This window comes from Glarea lozoyensis, assembly GCF_000409485.1.
Source record: "Glarea lozoyensis ATCC 20868 chromosome Unknown GLAREA12, whole genome shotgun sequence".
Classification (NCBI taxonomy): domain Eukaryota; kingdom Fungi; phylum Ascomycota; class Leotiomycetes; order Helotiales; family Helotiaceae; genus Glarea; species Glarea lozoyensis.
Genome location: NW_007360986.1, coordinates 1,296,141 through 1,314,312, shown reverse-complemented (window position 1 = coordinate 1,314,312; position 18,172 = coordinate 1,296,141). Strand labels below are relative to the sequence as shown.

The window sequence follows — 18,172 nt, the reverse complement described above, 5'->3', positions numbered from 1 at the left end:
AAGAAGCTCATGTATTTAACGAGAGACTAGTCAATGTGATGCTTTACTACAAAGTATAAGATGAGAGATCACTAGAGTGATAAAGTACCAGAAAATGTTAGCCCAGTTTCGTGTCTCATACCGTTCTCCATCCCAAGCCCGTCGTCGTGCTACTTTAACACGAATTCTTTCATCTCCCGACCCTCAATCCACTCCCCGTACATAACACCATGAACGAAAGCCTCACCAATTAAGACGTATTTCTCGTCGTCACATTTCCTAATCACATAAGGAAACTTTGCGCCAGAAAATACAACAACAATATCGCCTGCTTCTGCGTGTTTGGGAGCAAGTCCAACAAACCCTTTGCAAGTTATAAATGGCTTGCGCTCGACTTGTTGTGCCATCACGTTGTAGTAACTTCTGAGAGTGTTTGTGATGGGGAGCCCGGCGCTTAGCCCGTGGCTGGTACGCTGTATAAAATCTTCAATTACTTCTTCGTGGCCAAGACGACACTCATCAAATGTGGCTTTTCTAGTGAATTGAATACAGCATAGATCTGCTACAGGAACACACTGGGGCGCTCTTGATCGCAGGTAATTATCTGCATAGATTTCTTCACCTGATTCCTCGAATTTATTGTTGGATGTTTGACAAAGAGTATATATATCTTGGATATATGCACAGGCTTCGCGACGTTGGCTCATGCTTAGCCATGCTCCGTCGTTACATTGAGGTTTCAAAGATTCGATGAAATCGACAATGAATCCGTTGACCTTCAAGAAGGATGACGAGACGTCCTGTTCCATATTTGGCACAAACGTTCTAGTTCCTGACGCTGAATATGGCGAATTCCAATGATATTGTCCAAATGGCTGCTTCACTTCTTCTCGCCAATCAGGTACCCATGACGGCACTGTATGATCCTCCTTCGTCCACTGAGAAAAGGCGAGAACATCGGTGTGGCCAGACTGAATCATGGCTTTGGCCGCGTTAGAGTAGACGGAAGTACATGAAGTAGTGTCTGCGTAATCTGGATTGATTCCCAGAATCTCCCTGTCGGCCGCCATTCCAAGAAGTGCATAAATTCTGTCCTTGTCAACCGTGACTGATATGCCAACTCTGATTTTGGCAAGAAGCCGTATGAGGTCAACTTTGGGGTTGCCACCTCCTTGAAGAGTGACATGATATTGATGTCGTATGCCCAAAACTAAATTTGCGGGGAGCGATATAACAGTGGAGTTAATGGCATCAAATTGTGCTTCTAACTCGCAAAACTGCGAGGAGCTAATGTCCCCTGAATCCAACATTTCCATCAATTGCTCTTTAAGTCGCTTTGAAAGAAACGTTTTCATATAAATAGTGTAGAGCACGGCGGCATGGAGAACGGCATATTCGATTTTCAGCCTGCCGCAATATAGTTCGACGTTCTGAGACACCACTATCTCCTGCAGTATCCAAAGACGACTCCAGTATTCGCGCGAGAGAATTTCAGATATCCTTTTAAAGAGGCTCGTTAACTGGTCAATTTGGATGAGAGGGTTTTCTAGCATATCCTCGACGAGCTGTGCGGCTTCATGCTCAAGTTGTACGAAGAGCTGATCTCCGTCACCGAGTACAGCCATCCTAATTAAAAGTTCATAAATCCCACGATCAATAACTGCTCTCCCTACATGTGAAATATCAACCATAGTTTCGTCGCTTGTGGTGTCAGGAGGTCCGAGGAAAACTCTCGTATATCGAGCATTGGCATATATGTCTGTCATCATGTTTACTTGCATACCCTTCTCGTCATCATCCTCTTGATTGATGCATATCGCATCTACCCAGAGTATAACCTCGCTGTTCTCTTCCCGGAAACTTTGTAAAGCGAAATGGAGGTTTTGCGTTACAGCTTTCTGTATCCCATTTACATATATAGACAAAGCATTATCCCATGACCCCCACTGATACGATAGTGCCTCGTATCCATTTTTGCTGGCATCGACCGTGATAGGATAGAGCTCGCAATATATGGGTACTTGGCCTTCAATTTCATCAGCCGTTTCTGGAGCAGAAGCTCGAGGCAGAAGTCGTAAGAGCCGTATCTCTTTTGCCGCGTTGATTGGAGTGTGATATATGCTCATATTTAGAGATGCGTTTGATCAGAGACGACCAAGCTGAAAGTTTGTGCTTGTAAAGATGTTCATATTGAGGTATCAAGCTGAGGTAGTTGTGTTGACGTGCGGCTGAGCTTTCATGTGACGCCGGCATCGAGGCTGCTGCACGTGGACAAAAGAAGCCAGAGTCACTTTCACACAAGGCGGTCTGCTTGGTTTCTCAAAATGGTTATTCTGAGACTTGTATAACCAAGCACTACTTAGCATCCTCGCAGGCACTCATATTCTGCACTTCTTTATGATAGAATTGACATTGCATTCTCATATCGGCCGGAGAGTGTCTAAGAGTCATTATTTTAGCCTCGGGGGTGGTGTTAATATTTCTCTTTTCGCTTATAGTGAGTATATGGGAAGAGTTTCGATCGTTAATACAAAACTTTAGATATTCTCACGCCTTCTGACTATCAACAGTATCTTGATTGGCTAGGCCTACAGGCAGGACATTTCACCTGAACCGGAGTTGCTTGCCAGTTGCTCAACTGGGCAAACGTGATCAAGGGGATAATCGGGAGTTGAGAGTTAAGCCGCTCGAGCAGGATTAGGGATTAGAGAGACAGGATCGGTAAAGGCTTTACAGGAGATAATTCATCGAGTGTGGGAGATCTGGACAAGACATAGAAGATACCACTTTCTTCATGGGGCCCGCTGTCTACAAAATAATTCCAAAACATGAACTTAGCGGAAAGCCAAAGGACGCTGTCTTGCCTGGATAGCTGCTCGAACCTCCATAGTTGCGCCAGCTATCTCGCAAATATGAGAAACCAGTATACCATCGAGATTAGGCAAGTCAACTGAGGCCCCAGCCCTGAGGAGTGTCATTGCGATATCGGAATTCTTCATGTAAAGCGCAAGGTGCAAAGCAGTATTTCCACGCCCATCTCGCAAATCAAGCAACGCTCCTGCGTCCAACAGCAAATTCGTTATCACGAGGGTATTTGCAGTCCTGGTAGAAAGGAAAGAATGGGCCATCAGAGGCGTGACCCTAACCAATTGTCCCGAGAGTTGACGTTTGCTCCCATCCGCAAGAGTAGGTCGACTGCTTTGACGTTGCCTAGGATTGCAGCCCAAGCCAGCACTGTAGATTTCTGAAAACGACCTCCATTCTCGTCTGGTGCTAGAACGGGACGTCCACCCATTCGAGAGCAGTTGTTCATAGAATCAACAAGAGTGACGTGTCCAAGTATATCCACCAGACGATGTGGGTTCACTTGTAAGAGCAACCGCAGAATCTCAAGGCTAGCTTCACCCGCTGTCTCGACTGCACAATGCAGGACGGAAGCTCTTCGTGTTGATTTGCTGAAACCCCAATGTTGTTTCCAATCTAGTGCCAACCCTTGATCGTCCGAGTATTCCTTAACTTCAATCAACCCTTCTGGGTTGTCGCTGGAAGCAAGAATTGCACGGACTGCATCAACATCATTTTTCCATACCGCGTCAAACAAGGTCTGGGCCGAACCGGCGAGCGATTCATGGCCAATGTGGCTGAATTCGGCGACTGGTCTTCTCTTCGTTGCTATACTGGCAAATGCTTGTATCTGTCTGAGCACGCCCTGTGAGCCGACATAGCGACGCGTGGCCGCCGCAATCTCTTTCTTCTTCTTCGACTCCTCGAGGCCGACCTCCTCGAGGCCCCGATCTACATTGAAGCGGTAGTACCGTCCACTGTCGTCAAGATGTGCCTTGTCTCGGCGAAATCTCTCAGCCGTCTGCTCTGTCTCGGTCGCGATAGATACTAGCGTGTCCGTGATATGTAGGACATCGTCCCGAAATGGTTTCAACGAAGGAATACCGGTACCGATCGAGACCAGACATTTGGTCTTGCCTGCGAGCGGTTGCGGCCCCCAGAGCAGCTGGGCCTCGTTCCATACCTCCCACACTGGATTGTTGGCTCCCGCTGCACCATCCACAAACTCTTCTTCATAGGGGCCAATCGCGATCGGGTCGAAGAAAGGAGATGCGGCCGAAGTGGCACGACACGCTTCCCAGATCTTGACGCTGTTGAGAAGGTCCCTACTGCCACGCGGCGACGGGTAGCTCGTAAGACATACGTTTTCGCATGTTTGCTTACTCATTGCACACACGAACCTAGACCAATCAGGTAATTAGATACATAGTTCAAGCAGCTTTTGCAGGTCTTTCACTACCATCACCACCGCTTACACTTTACATGCACTGTCCGATCTGTCTTTCAGTAAGGCGTCTTTGTTGACGCCGCGGTCTACCAGAACATCCTTCACCGCTTGTGCCAGTTCCTCCGAGTCAAACCTGCCTTGAATATTGCCCTTTAGCGTCACACGATGTCCTTTCTTCTGAAAGATTCGGCTGGAGAGCAAAAGGTAAGCGTCGATGCACTCCTTGACACTCATCTGCAACCGGCCGAGCATGATGGCGATCAGCCTAGTCGATGTTGGTTAGCACAAACATCAATGTATGCCACGCTTGCAACCACTTACCCCCCAGTACTAGTTCCTCCGATCATGTCAAAGTAGTCGCACGGCTTTGGAGGATTCTCGGGGTCGATCGTCTCCATGAGCTGCTGCAAGATCATCAGCGCAGACAGACCGCGAACTCCGCCGCCGTCGAGCGCAAGCAGGCGAAGGTCCTTGTCCTGCATCGTTAAGAGGACGTTTTTTCAACGTTCCTTGAATTGTCGAGTCGGTAGACGTAGCGGGCTGTCCACTTGAGATCAAACGAAAGGTTGAAGTTAGAGTAAGGCCGGCGTGTATCGACTCAGCTGTCGTGGTGTAACGGCGGCAACCTAGTCAATCGCGAATGAAAAGCCATAAGTGCTCCTATTCAAATTACACAATCATCAGGACATGATAATTGATCTTAATTCCACGGATCTTGAGAGAAAGACATGCCCGACAGACATGGTTGGTCTTAAGAGAATTGTATTGGTTGCCAACAGCCTTTTTACTCAGGCGTGACAGTACCACTTTCCTGCCAATGCATCAAAGGAAACGCCGGACTGAAAGGTGCAAAGAGGATAGTGGCCTCTATTGGAGGAGATATTGTTAGATTCTGGTCGTTTGAAATTCTGGGAAGCGGCCATAACTTACGAGAGTAACATCTAAAGCTACCTAGGTACAACACAGAGCCCGAAAAGTTCTGGTTTTGTATCGACGACCGGCACTCTTCCCCCATGTCACAAAACGCGAGCTGGTGAGGTTATATTTTAACATTGCCCCCTAGCCGTTCAAAACATTTCTTCGATACTATTCCCTTAGTATGAGAACGTATTGTTAACTCAACCTAAAAGGAGTATTTGGTATGAGTGCCTGTAAACATACTCGGTGAGAGCCATATGAGATGATTCTGGAAACTGAAAGGCTGTAATAATGCTGAAGAAGGTTGCCAATCAATCAGCGTATATGGTGTATAAAAGGAACATATATGGCAGATCACTGACCTCTTAATCAAATGCGATACGCTTCCACAACTGGTGAATTGACATTAGCACTTGCCAATGATCCTGGAGAGACTGACGAACGATTCATTTCTACAAGACTTACAGGAATCTTAACCTTTGGGCTAGCAATTGAGGTATTATAAGGCAAAAATCAGATTTTAGTGAAGTAAAAGTGATATCCTCGACAACAACTCACAAGTAGCTACCTTGGCTATCATTGACTTCGAAGTCGTTGGCCAGGAATAATGCGAATCTACATATACCATCTTCCCCTGGTCGATCGTCGATGTGTTCGGCAGAAGATTCTAAGCTACGCATCCCGCTTCAGTGATGCCAGCAGTATTCGAAGATTCTGATGAACACATAACAAAGATCCTGATTTGAAACGAACACTTTCCGATATGTTCATTATCCGCTTGGTCTATGAGGAATCTATCCGGGTATGGCTTGTTATGAGCAAGACACCTCAAGCTCCAAAAGATCATGGATGCTCGATAGAGATTGACAAAAATGACCAGAGACAATGGTCCGTTGAATTGAGTCGATTTGAACATGGCTGAAAGGTTCCATATTGTAATTGTATGGGTTTCCTCATTTGAGAAACGTTGATGTGATTCATCTTGGGGTGTCTTCTCGAGCTCTAATGAGTCGAGCGCAACCGAAAAGGTTGACTTCCGCTGGAAATATTTTGGAATCCAACCTCATTTTCTGAAAAGATGACGAAATGTCTTTAGAAATACTAGATTCTCTCCTCATTTTCATAACGACACACGTACCAGACTACATATAGCTTAGCGGCTTTGCTTATCTTAGCGTCAAACCTCCGATAGAGAACATCTCAGCCTTATGGCTTCAACCTATCTATCATTCAAACGGACCATGTCCACCTCAGATCCATCATATACTGTGTTTATTCGGCTCCCGTTCCCAAGAGGAGACTTTGTAGATCCTCCCGCTGTAAGAAATTCTCATTCAGTCTTGTTACGTTCCTCTCTTACAAACTAGGTGGAATGGGACGCTTCAAAGGACAAGGCGTTATGGAAGACCCTCAACAAATACTCCAAGAATAGTGATATTGATTGTACGAACCCTTTCATTATATCGGATATTTGCTGACTCACGTGTAGGGAATGAGCTGTTAGTCTGCTTCTAACCTCCTTCATAAATTGAAGCTAACTTGCCGAAGAGCAACCAAATTCGAAGTCTCCCAAGCCTTTCTCCTCCAACAGGCAGCATGGCTCTACGAACAAAAACTGCTGCATGTTCGAGCACAAATGAGAAAAGTTGGAGCTTCGAAAGGCTCTGCGGCACCATCTCCAGTCCCCGGTAGCACATACGAAACGTCTGGCGGAGAGTTGATGGGGAGAACCAATTCCGGTGGAGGAGGTGGGTTACACCAAGCTCTTCTTGGGATGAAGGCTCATATATTAGCAGGTCCGAGAACATCATCAGCTCTGTCGGCTAGGAAGGAAATACCAGTGGCAAGAAATGATGCTATTCCAGGTACTCCGGTGGGGAGGGCAATGGGTATGTCAATCTTCAGATATACGAAGCAGTCACTAATACCGCCAGCACCTCCATTCTCCCGCACATCATCCGCGAATACAACAGTAACGTCACGGAATATGCCTCAAACCTCCCCACGTCTCGCACACGCAACGTTGAATCGACGGTCCCTCTCCCCCAAACCCCCCAGATCCCGACCCGCATCCATCGCCCACGACCCTCCCGCCATATCCCCCCAACCCGACCCCCTCTCATCTCCCTCCTCCGAACCAACATCCTCCTCAGACTCCGAACCCCCCGCTCAAAGCCGTCTCCTCCGCCGTCCCCCACGCTTCACAACCAAACACGGCCAATCCGAAGACGGCGACGGCTCCGACGACGAGCCAGCCTTCACCCAACACCACGATCCGAGCGCCACCCTCCGCGAAGACCCACGAAATACAACGAGACGAAACGTACCTACGCACAAGAAATCCATCGCCACGGTCAATCAATCACAGACATCAGATTCGTCTGCTAGTTCGGCGGCGACGCCCGCGAGAGCACGACCAGATCCTGTTCCGAAGGAGGGAGCACATAGACATAGACTTACGGGGCCGTTGTCACCTCGACGAACTGCGGAGTTGGCGGGGAGAAGTCCTATTTCGAAAGGGAAAGGGAGGGAGGGCAGTGATGGGACGCCGAGTATGGGGAGTAGTTTTAGCGACCTTGATGGTATGTTAACCTCGCTCTCCTCTTCTCCGTACCTATGTTAACCAAGAAATCTATAGATGCATCAGTAACGCAAAGCGCCCTCGAAGAAGCACTAGCTAGTAACATGCAAGCGGGAGGTGGAATGGCATCTCGCATGTCCAGCATAAGCCAGGCGTTGAGAAGTAAATATCTTAATTGAGCTAGGAATGACATATAGGCGTTCGTTCCGGTGGGTTGTGATATCAGCGCTGGGAGGTACATCCTGGATCAACAACTCTTCGCATGTTCTATCTTCCACAAACTTTGCTTAACGTATTTTCAATTTTTCTTAATCCCCCTACAAAAACTTATTCCCTTTTCCCACCAAACTAAACCCATCAGACCCTAAATCCCAGAATTTCATCTCTTAATCTCTCTTTCTCTGTTTATTCCACGTAAATCCGCTCTTAGATAACCCACCAATCACTTCTCCAAAAAATAATCCATCACATCACATATTGTTTCCTCGCACTTGTGTTGACCAAACAGAAAACCTCCCCTCCCAGCAAGCTCTCTCTCATACATAAATACCCCCATCTCCCATTCTACTATTCTGCCCTACATTCCTTCCTTCCTTCCACCATATTCTTCAGTATTTGTTTCATTGTTTCATTGTTAGTAAAGATTGTGAATGCCATTTATCACATTCATATCATAATTCGGGCAGCTTCAAGATATTGTTGTCTCATCCCCCCCCATTCACTAGCGTCACAATCCCATGGAGCAACAGGAATCGCAACAGCATCTAGCGAACGCATCTCTCGCCTCACCAGCCTAGAGTCTCAATGCGGGCTTTCTCCTCCAACGCCCTGACATGCGGTGGTTTACTGGTATCGACCTCGCCCCATGCGCTGGCGGACGCACTGTTCAGACCGTTTTTGGGGAGGGTTTGGCCCCATGCGCCGGCGGCACTGCTGGTGACTTCCCAGGAGTCATCGGCGGCGCCCCAGCTCGTGACGGGATCGTCGGGGTTCTTAACCTCTTGAATAACGAAATCTCCCTCCGCGTTTTCCGTCGTGGTGTTTGCGTTTGTCTCCCAAGCGTTATTGTTGTTGCTCTCACCCCATCCACCCGTCGACTCACCCCACGCATCATTGCCACTACCCTGAGGCCTCTCCTTTCCCCAGCGCGACCAACTGTTGATCTTTTGGCCGTTCCACTTGGAAGGAGGTTTTGCCACACCGTTCGGACTCCAGTCGTGCATGTACTTACATTCCGTGGCGCTGAACTGGCATTTCCCCCCGTTGGCCCAGAAATGGCAGGTGAATTTGTTCGGGGGCACGATGGTCGACTCTACAGGTGTGAAGCCGGCTTTTGAGCCTTGAAGATGTGAGCTCAGACGGACATTATGGCCCGCGGGGAGAGGACTGGCAGGACCGTCGATATCGGCGAGGGCGCCCCATGTAGGTTTGCCCATGCGAAGATTCGCGGGGTCAGCATTCGGGTCAGGGTCGGACCAGGCGTGGAGATCTCTACACTCTTCAGCAGTAAATCGGCAGTCTTTTCCGGGGGTGGCCCAGAACCTGGATGGCATGTTAGGAGATTGTGCGGCCGAGGGGCCGGAGGGAGGATGTGCGTACCAGCAGGTTGCGGTCTTGGGTTCGACCTTCTTGAGTGGCTCAATGATTTTACCGCTTGTCCTGGGTGGCCGGGTTCCTTTCAAAGGGCTGGCTGGGACGTTTCCGTTCTCAAGGAGCTTCTTGACCTAGGAATTTTGTCAATACAGATAACGTCTTTAACATTGGTTAGCTCTTACTCTCTCGTCGACAAGCTTGTCAACATCTTCTCGTGTCATACTGTGAACAACACTATCAGAGTCTTCACTCTTCGTATCTGCAAGCACAGCATATCTTGAGCTAGCTAGACCATTGGCGGCCGGCCTGAACGGAGAAGGAGCAACAGTCCTGGCTCGAGTCGTGACAGGAACCTCATCCCATTCCGAAGCATTGACGCGTTCGAATCCTTCGACCCTACCGGTAGGCTGGGCGACAGCAGAACGCCTTGTATTGTTTGAAGCAGCACTTTGTGCTCCAGAGGGCCGGCGAAAGATAGCCTCATTGAATTGGCCTGATTTCCCTGTCCTCAGATTCTGGCCGTGGTGAAAAGCGCCAGACACGTGCTTCAGGACTTTGATTTGGTCACCTTCCAGAACCTCAATTCGGAGCTGGCCCGGTGCTGCTTCCTGATAGCTTTGGGCAACTAGGATGGTGCCAAGAGCAACATTCAAATGCGGAATTGCAGAGCCTGGATTAAGGGTAGCGACAACGCCGGCGATTGATTTCGACACGGAGGTCTTTATAGGTCTGATGCTGGTAGCTCTTGATGCGGGACGACTTGTAAGTGGTGTAAATCCGCTATTGTTGGGTTGATAGATATCGTTGACGCTTTTTGGCATCCGTCCGTGAGTTCTGATAAAGTCATTGACCATTTGCGTTTTCGGGTCTGTTGCAGGCGCGGTATTGGCCTGTGATCCAATTCCAGAGGCCCAGTTGTGAATTCTGCTGTCTTCGTCAGTCGTAGCGGGAGAAGGATAGTCGTGGTTGGCAGAAGGTTCTTGGTACGTCTCCTCGCCGGTCCAAGGATCGCGTTCAGAGTCATCAGGAGATGGATACGAGTTTTGAACTCGTTTGCTTGACTTTTTCTTATCACCTGCCTTTGTCAAACCAGCATTGAACGCCTTGAGCTCGTCCAATTGTTCCTTGGAATAATATGCAAGACCGCCATTAGCCGGTCGGTTAATTGATTCGCGCTTGACCAGCTCCTCGAATGGTTTCTCCTCAGTCTCTGGTGCTTGAGAAGGTGGCTGTGAGAGACCCGAGGACAAATCGAATGATGACTCTTCAGCTGGCTCTTCTTCAAATCGTTCAGGCTCTTGAGGTGGCTGTGAGAGGTCGGACGATAAATCGAAGGAGTGTTCTTCCGAGTCCAATTTTGCGGGTTCAGACGCAGACGCAGGCTCTTCGTCGGAGGAGATCTCGAGAGATTGAGGAATTGGGGTTTCGAAAGATGTAGTGTCGGCCTGTGTGGGTTTATCGGAGGCGGGAATAGTAGCATCAGTCGAGACATCTGCTGCAAGACTAGCAGAAAGGCTCTGGTCCTTGACGGCATTGTCAATTTCGAGATTGTTTTCGTTCTCTACTTCTTTTTTTGTGTCGACTACAGGATCTTCGATATTGTTCTTCGCAGATAATTCGTTGGTATCTACTAGCTCTGAGTGCAAATCCGGAGTAGGGGTAGCCGCTTTTCCATCATCGAAGCTCATCAATTCGTCTTCTAAAAAGTTGGTGGTCGGAGGGCCGCTGGTAAAAACATATTGTCCCTTGTGAATTAAACCGTCGATCTTGACCCATTCGTCCTCAGTAAAATAGTCTGCTCCGTAAAGCATACTCAGGCCCTGCGAGTAAGGAGGTTAGCATCGAAATTGTGTATGGGTAAAGAGACCGTGGACGAGTCCTACATTCTTCACCTGCTCCAAAGCTCGAGCGGCTTTACCGTTTAACGCCATGGTTAGGATGTTTTATGATGTGATAGATGATCAATTGGCCGTATGTGCCTCGATTAAACCGGAAGACAGACAGGTAAATGTCTCCTGGGAAAAGGAAGATGTTGTATGTCTGCTGGTGGTGGGTGATCGATGCGGAAGCTAGCCGTAGCTAAACTGTGGGAAATCTTAGCGTCAACGCGAAATCCCGCAATTCCCCAGAACCAATGTTTCAATGGAATGAATAAAAATATGCTTCAAGAGGGAATGAATATCAATTTGTAGAATTGTGGCATCCGGGGTAAAAGCTTAAGCCCTTTGCAGGGGTCTCACAATCGAAATTTCCTTTATCTTATCAATAATTCAAAGTCGTTTCACACCGACTTTTTTCAAGCAAAAGACATCCGCTAAACCGCCTTTGAAGCAAATATCAATGCATCGACGCAAGCTGGGAAGCGGGCACCAATGAGTAGACAAGACTATGGCCGTTCAAGCCGTTTTGAATCTCAGACGCGGTCTGGTGGGTTTGGGAGCTGTCAAAGGAACGCGCCGTCCGCACAGACCAGATTCACGCGTTGAGGGGTTTTTTATGTCGTTTGTATGTTTTGTGAATTGCAAACCAACAAGCAAGAAATTTGTCAACTGAATTGAAGATTTTTTGGACAAAAGAAGATTCCAAGAAATCTGCGTGGTATTTGGGAAAAAATATATATCACAAAATTCGGTTGGGTGCGGTTGGGTGTTGTTGTGGCTCAGAAGCACATGATGCATGCAGCACGGCCAACGTGTTGCAGCTTTGGTAAAACTTGTGTCCAATCATGACAATCATGACGCTAGCAAACTAGCAAGTGGCTTCATTACTTTTGCTATTGATGATTGTCTTGAGATTGTTTGAGCTTGCTCCTCCAAGTAAACAACAGACAAAGTATCCTTTAACCTTAACGTCAATTAATGCGGAACGAGAAACCACCCGTGGGGAGAAAAAAAAGGGTAAAAATTCATAATCGAGCTACCTTTAAGATATATTATTGGAATTAATGTTATTATATTCTATAATCAACTCTCAATCGGTATTCGATTTACAATAGCAAAATGTTACGTTATGGCAAGCCAATGGTTGTGCCGTTGACGGCGTCGGGAAGTTTCCCCCTACTCCATCACAACGATTAACTTATTCCTGGCGTTCGGCGCTTTAGCAAGAAACTTAATCCCAAGAAGAGTATATTCCTTAAGTTTCAAGACACAAAGTGAAAGAAAATGGGGTTGCCGAGTTTATCCGGACAGAAGGGTTTCAGCGTAGGTAATAAGATAATTGCAGTCACGCTACTCGTATATACGAATTCCTCAACATTTCCTCTAAGTTAACTGACTTGGGAACCCGAACTTGGAACAATCTTTAAAGCAAGTAAATGATTTTATGTGCTAGAGCTGTGGTTACAATAAGAATCCGTGCCACCCGATCGAACACAGTGTAGACAAAGCCCAATACTGTTGTTCAGCGTGTCCAAGCTCCAACGACGGTTTTCCCTGTACTCTGGCGCAGCATGTTTGTACTTGTAAGTACATGCAATACTTGGCTCCCCAGGTATTGGATCAGGCATCTTTTCTGCTAAGTCTATTGCCTTAGAGAGAGAGAGATGGAGCAAGCGCGCTGGCCAAAGATCCTTCTCTTCGAGCAACTTTAAATATGCATATGCATATTTACTTGTCCATCCACACTTATGAACACAAATCCCAGTCCCGTCATTTATCCCAGCTATGAGTATTTCAGCTAGTTCCAGCCTTGCAAAGCTTCTTTGTCCTTCTAGCAAATCTTTAGATTGGCTTGTTAGTCGCAAGCCCAAAATTAATCAGTAGGCTACTTACAGAATACTCTCCAGGTTATAGCAGATTCAACCTCTTCGCATGAGAGAGCAAGGTAGGGACCATCATGATTGAGTATCAATTGTCTCGTGATCTCTTTAAAAGCTTTTGCGTTCTGGAATAAATATGCCGCGGCAGTAAGAAGCATTAGATCCCCAGGTTCGTTTTTACCGGGCAGAAGCCAATTTCCACTGGCAAATTTCAGAGCATCAACACAATCATACTTGTCCGCTGTGACGGCAACCTCTAGAACGTCGCCTGCAGCAAGGGTTTGAGGCACCTGATTGTTCCGGTGGTGAATGATGGCACAGATGAACTTTAGCGCACTGGCATTGTCTTCGGGTAGTAGTAGCTCCACTGGACCATCCCGACCGAGCATATCATGGCCTTCCTTCCAGTCGGGGCCAAACATAGCGGAGAATGGTTTCGAAGCCGTCTTCAGAAATAGTGAAAAAACCCGAAGCTTCATCTTTTCCGGACCAACAACCAGAATAACGTCGCCATCTGCAGCGATATTGATAACGGAACTTAGCTTGTTGTCGGTCGGATCGTCCATGTTGGTTTCTATAGTAATCCCGTCGATATGGTGCTGAAATTATCTCGCTAGCTGGAACCCACAGGCGTCACGATGAAATTACCATATATTCAAGGTATATCTCTCAGCACGCTATTCCAAAAAAAGTTCGCCACCTCGGCAAGAGTACTGATCTGCGTGGCAAGTTCAGATAAATCTGCATGGTAGAGCCGCCACAAGGCTTGAAAGTTATTTCAGGGCATAGTATTTGATATATATTACTCAGGCAATACGCTATATAAAAAGTAGAAGTGAGAGAAGCACTAGGGTCGAGCTTTAGGAAAGGAACTATATTATATCCTTCAAGCGAAGGCATGCTATAAATCAAGCTAAAGAAAAGCTTGTAGCAAAAAAAATCTTAGTTAAGGGGCTCAATATGATTAGAATTAACTATAGAACATAGCTAGTACAAAAAATGTAGGGGTCGCCTCTTTTATTCAGGATTCTTTTCGTTTTGAGTAAAGTACACACAAAATTTCTCGGCACGGGTGATTTCTCGTTACGCATGGATGGACGTTACACTACTTTTGTGAAGTTTCCTGATGCCAACAATGGGTACTCTGTGTCGAAAGAAAGAAACAAACAACGGAAGGCTAAGATTTTTTTGCGTCAAATTCTGTAACAAAGAGGTTTTTATGAGGTAGATACGTATCGCTTGGCACTTCCAAGTTGTACGCAAGATAGAACAGAAGAGAGGGTTTGGGCATCAAGGCAATGCTGGAAATAACTTCCTGGATATAGGGTGAGTATATCTGAGCAATAGAAACCGAGCAACAGCTTGCATATCTTCATTTACATGTTGGGATACTCAGTCTGCTACTCTTGAGACCCAGATCAGTCTTGAAGCCCATATTGTGTTCCGTAATGATTGATGTTGAGTGAAATCAGTGGATCATAAATTCCGCACACCAGCTCGGTCGTAAAGAAGCTTACAGACAGTAGTTCTGAGGCTATTTGGATATTAAACATTGGTGGCGTATCACTTCGAATTAAGTAGGCAGATATGTATCGCAATAGCCAGATATTTAATTGCGTTGGTTGTTGTCACGAGAAAGACAAAAAGAGACGTCGTGAGGAGGTTTATGCAAATGTTTATGAAAGTTGTGCATACATTGTGAAGATTTCCTCACAGATCACGCTTGTAGGAACGACCACCAGCGTAACATCAGCCATCCAGTAATACCCCGCCAGTATCTCAGCCTTACTGCACAATCTTAGTCAATATCTCCCGTTGATATTCATCTCCACGGTTCGAATTGCCCTTTATATCGTTCAAGAACAATCCAGCTCTGCTTCTCGATACCCCTCATCAACAATCTTTTGCATCGCAGACCAAGCGATTATCGACGAGCAAGAAATGATGCTCAGACATGCCTTCGCCCCAGCCGCCGAAGCGTAAAGAGAGACCCTGCGATGCTTGTGTGAGTGATCAACCCAATTACTCTCGTATATCCACATCAAAATTCTCCCTATTCTGAACCTATGTACATCAAATGTTTCTGGAATTGTAATTCCACAACAGTTTGACGATCACCAGCTATCTCGTTCCTTGAGAACACCATCTCGAGTGCGATAGAAGGAACTATACTAACTGAGCTGAACAGAGAAAGAGGAAGAGCAGATGCGTCCTCGAAGACGATTCTCCAATATGTGTATTGTGTAGATTTCACAACCAGGAATGCACCTTTCTACACAATCCGCAATCCCGCAAGAGGAAAGCTCCTCCAGCGGATGCGATAAATGACAATCATGCAAATGAAGCCGAAAGCCATCACTCACGAAGACGGTGTGTCATGCACCACAGATCCTGTCACGTTCATTGCTTATGTAAAGACAGTCTTTCTAGTGCTTCAAATATCTCAAGAAAGTCGACCGTGGTGCAAAGTCGTATGATTAGAACGACGAACGGCACCGGTGTTGAGGAGTATGCGGACCTCGATGGGTCAATGCCGAGTCTTCTCAAAAGGACCTTGGGCCTACAGAATAACCATCACAGTCAATATATCGGAGCCACGAGAGGACTTGAACCTTCCCTACTCGGCCGACCTTCCGATGTACAGATACAGATTCAACTTGCCGAGGGAACTTTGCGACGGATGAGCTCCACAGAAGCTTTTGTCCTTCTTCCAGATTCTGGGACCCAAGGATATGCAGAGGAGCTTTCAGATCTTGATTCCATCGAGGAAATCGTGTCACCTCATGGTAGAGCCCTGGTTGATCTCTACTTCCGCATAGTCTTTCCTAGCTTCCCAATTCTACACAAGGGAGTATATCTCGAAAAGTACAATCGATCCTTTCGCGAGTTCTCCCCGCCACTGCTAGCCGCTGTTTACCTTCTGGCGTCACATTATTGGACATACGATGATGCGCTCAGCAAGCAGACGAAGCCAGACTTTAAAAGTCTCGAAAAGCTGGCAAGGAAGGCCCTAAGCGACACAATACATCGACCAAAACTTTCTACTGTCCAAGCAGGGCTTCTCCTCCTACAACACACCGATACTGATTCAGCAGAGCTTACCGCCCAGCTAGTCAGTGTCGCCTATGGGCTCGGTCTTCATCTCGATGCATCCGAGTGGGAAATACCCGCATGGGAGAAAGGCCTTCGAAAACGTCTGGGTTGGGGACTTTTCATGCAGTCCTACTGGACCTCTCTTGGAAGCGGGAGACCACCATTTATACATACTTCAAACTGGGGCCTACAGCCAGTCACTGATAGCGACTTTCCTGAGAATGCTTCCCACGAGGACGATCAGGAAGGTAGCTCAGAAGTTGAAAAGGGCAGAATTCTTTTCACCCACATGATCAGCTTATCTGAGATTCTTGCAGAGTTATTGGAGACTGTCTTTGGCGTCAAGGCCATGCGAGAGATTTCCTCTGCGGGAGTCAACGAGTTGGCTTTAGTTCTTGAGAAGGTTAAGCCTGTTCAAATTAAACTGAAAGAGTGGTTCTCTAGTCTCCCAGACTGCCTGTCAATGGAGTCAACTCATATTTTGAAGCTCAACGCTGTCGGTTACTTAAGGCTTGCTTATGTTGCGACTGAAATTACTCTACATCGGCGCATCATTCTTGCTCTCAGTCCTACCACTGATCCTCGACTTCAACAAATTTGTCGCTCGGTAGCGCATGAGAGGTTCATGTTTGCGATCGATTTTGTACAGTCTCTGAAACCTCAACACCTCTCATCCTTCTGGTACTTTGCGTCGCCTCAGAACTTCGCACTAATTGGAGTGTTTGGCACACTGTTACTATCTACGGCACCAAATACTGAGGAAGCTGATTTCTACAGATCGAAACTCAGAGAATATCGATGGATATTGAAGATCAACAGCGAAAATGGTGCTCGATATATGAAACCAGCTATGGCTCTCCTCGATGCAAACATGGCGCTGCTGACTGCCGCGGAAACTCACAATGGGACTAATAAATCTCACATGGCCTCCAAGCAAGCAGTTCCAGCGGCATCTTCTTCCTCGACTGCGCTCACAAATAGCGGATTTACACCTATCGATCGGTATACTATGGACGAACAATACTACTCATCTACCGGCGGAGTTGATTTATCGGTTTCTCCTGCAGTATATTCTCCAACATCCGTGTCGCAGGCTCAGGACTATGGATATGAAGTTGACGGCAGAAGCATGTGGGCGTTTTGACCGATTTAGAACTGAGTGCTTCATTGCATTCCCTTAAATATTTTATGGCCATGAGCCTGAATCTCGAAATCTTGCGGAATGAGATTGAGGTCACTTTTTCGCTCTCAGTCTATGCTGTCAACCATAGAAGTGACTTTACACCACTTTGGATGCGGTCCTATTATAGAGTATTCCGCAGAACAGAGTTTCACGAGCTGAGCGAGATCATGACCACCTCCAACTTATCAAGCGGAGCAGCTGCAACGCCTCGATATTTTCAATGCCTCTCAGATGCACTGTGCGTCAGAAAAGGAGTGCACTTCGTAGAAGGCTCTAATCCCATACGCGGGCGTCAAATTTCAATCCTCCTCATCACGCGACCGCCAAGCTATCACACATAAATTGTTGCATCTCGCAGATCTAATCTACTGCCGTCTCAGATACCCGACGGACGCAACATCCCTTCATAATTTTCCGAATGGAACGGTGAGTAAGCGCCATGCAATGGATTGGTCCCAAAGAGGAAAGTCGTAAATCCCCGCAATATGTACCATGGAACTGGATGACTGGGATGTTGTTAGGGTTTATGGGCGCTTAGAGGTGTGATATTTGGGATTGGGATATGGTGGGGATTATGGGAGTTTGTGAGGGAGTCGAGTTTGAAATGGTCATGCATTTTGGTCAATTGGAACCATGTCAATGAGGATTTCAATCTCTTTCAAGACCGAAATAGCAGCATGCCAGATTCGCAGTGAGCTGCTGAATCGATTGGAATTTTTATACTACAAAACTGCTTTTCGACTTTGAGCTCTCAACGAGACCTGATTCGGATCG

At 47.0% G+C, this 18,172-nt stretch overlaps 6 protein-coding genes across 6 annotated transcripts; 2 read left to right on the top strand and 4 right to left on the bottom strand.

Annotated features, from left to right (window-relative positions):
• Positions 1-149: 149 nt before the first annotated feature.
• On the bottom strand, positions 150-2,105 carry GLAREA_10864 (heterokaryon incompatibility protein; the record flags this gene model as incomplete). Its single annotated transcript, XM_008079964.1, has 1 exon — positions 150-2,105. One exon carries the CDS (start codon positions 2,103-2,105, stop codon positions 150-152), a length of 1,956 nt encoding a protein of 651 aa, XP_008078155.1.
• A 1,001-nt stretch (positions 2,106-3,106) lies between these two features.
• Positions 3,107-4,752, bottom strand: GLAREA_10863 (FabD/lysophospholipase-like protein; the record flags this gene model as incomplete). Its single annotated transcript, XM_008079963.1, has 3 exons — positions 3,107-4,223; positions 4,299-4,535; positions 4,592-4,752. 3 exons carry the CDS (start codon positions 4,750-4,752, stop codon positions 3,107-3,109), a joined length of 1,515 nt encoding a protein of 504 aa, XP_008078154.1.
• Positions 4,753-6,429: 1,677 nt separating this feature from the next.
• GLAREA_10862 (uncharacterized protein) lies at positions 6,430-7,948 on the top strand (the record flags this gene model as incomplete). Its single annotated transcript, XM_008079962.1, has 5 exons — positions 6,430-6,507; positions 6,556-6,631; positions 6,678-6,687; positions 6,737-7,770; positions 7,827-7,948. The coding sequence occupies 5 exons, from the start codon at positions 6,430-6,432 to the stop codon at positions 7,946-7,948; spliced, it is 1,320 nt and encodes a 439-aa protein (XP_008078153.1).
• Positions 7,949-8,554: 606 nt separating this feature from the next.
• On the bottom strand, positions 8,555-11,293 carry GLAREA_10861 (uncharacterized protein; the record flags this gene model as incomplete). Its single annotated transcript, XM_008079961.1, has 4 exons — positions 8,555-9,311; positions 9,369-9,493; positions 9,545-11,182; positions 11,246-11,293. 4 exons carry the CDS (start codon positions 11,291-11,293, stop codon positions 8,555-8,557), a joined length of 2,568 nt encoding a protein of 855 aa, XP_008078152.1.
• Positions 11,294-12,684: 1,391 nt separating this feature from the next.
• On the bottom strand, positions 12,685-13,688 carry GLAREA_10860 (uncharacterized protein; the record flags this gene model as incomplete). Its single annotated transcript, XM_008079960.1, has 2 exons — positions 12,685-13,082; positions 13,136-13,688. The coding sequence occupies 2 exons, from the start codon at positions 13,686-13,688 to the stop codon at positions 12,685-12,687; spliced, it is 951 nt and encodes a 316-aa protein (XP_008078151.1).
• A 1,388-nt stretch (positions 13,689-15,076) lies between these two features.
• GLAREA_10859 (Zn2/Cys6 DNA-binding protein) lies at positions 15,077-17,359 on the top strand (the record flags this gene model as incomplete). Its single annotated transcript, XM_008079959.1, has 3 exons — positions 15,077-15,127; positions 15,311-15,492; positions 15,544-17,359. 3 exons carry the CDS (start codon positions 15,077-15,079, stop codon positions 17,357-17,359), a joined length of 2,049 nt encoding a protein of 682 aa, XP_008078150.1.
• Between the last annotated feature and the right edge of the window lie 813 nt (positions 17,360-18,172).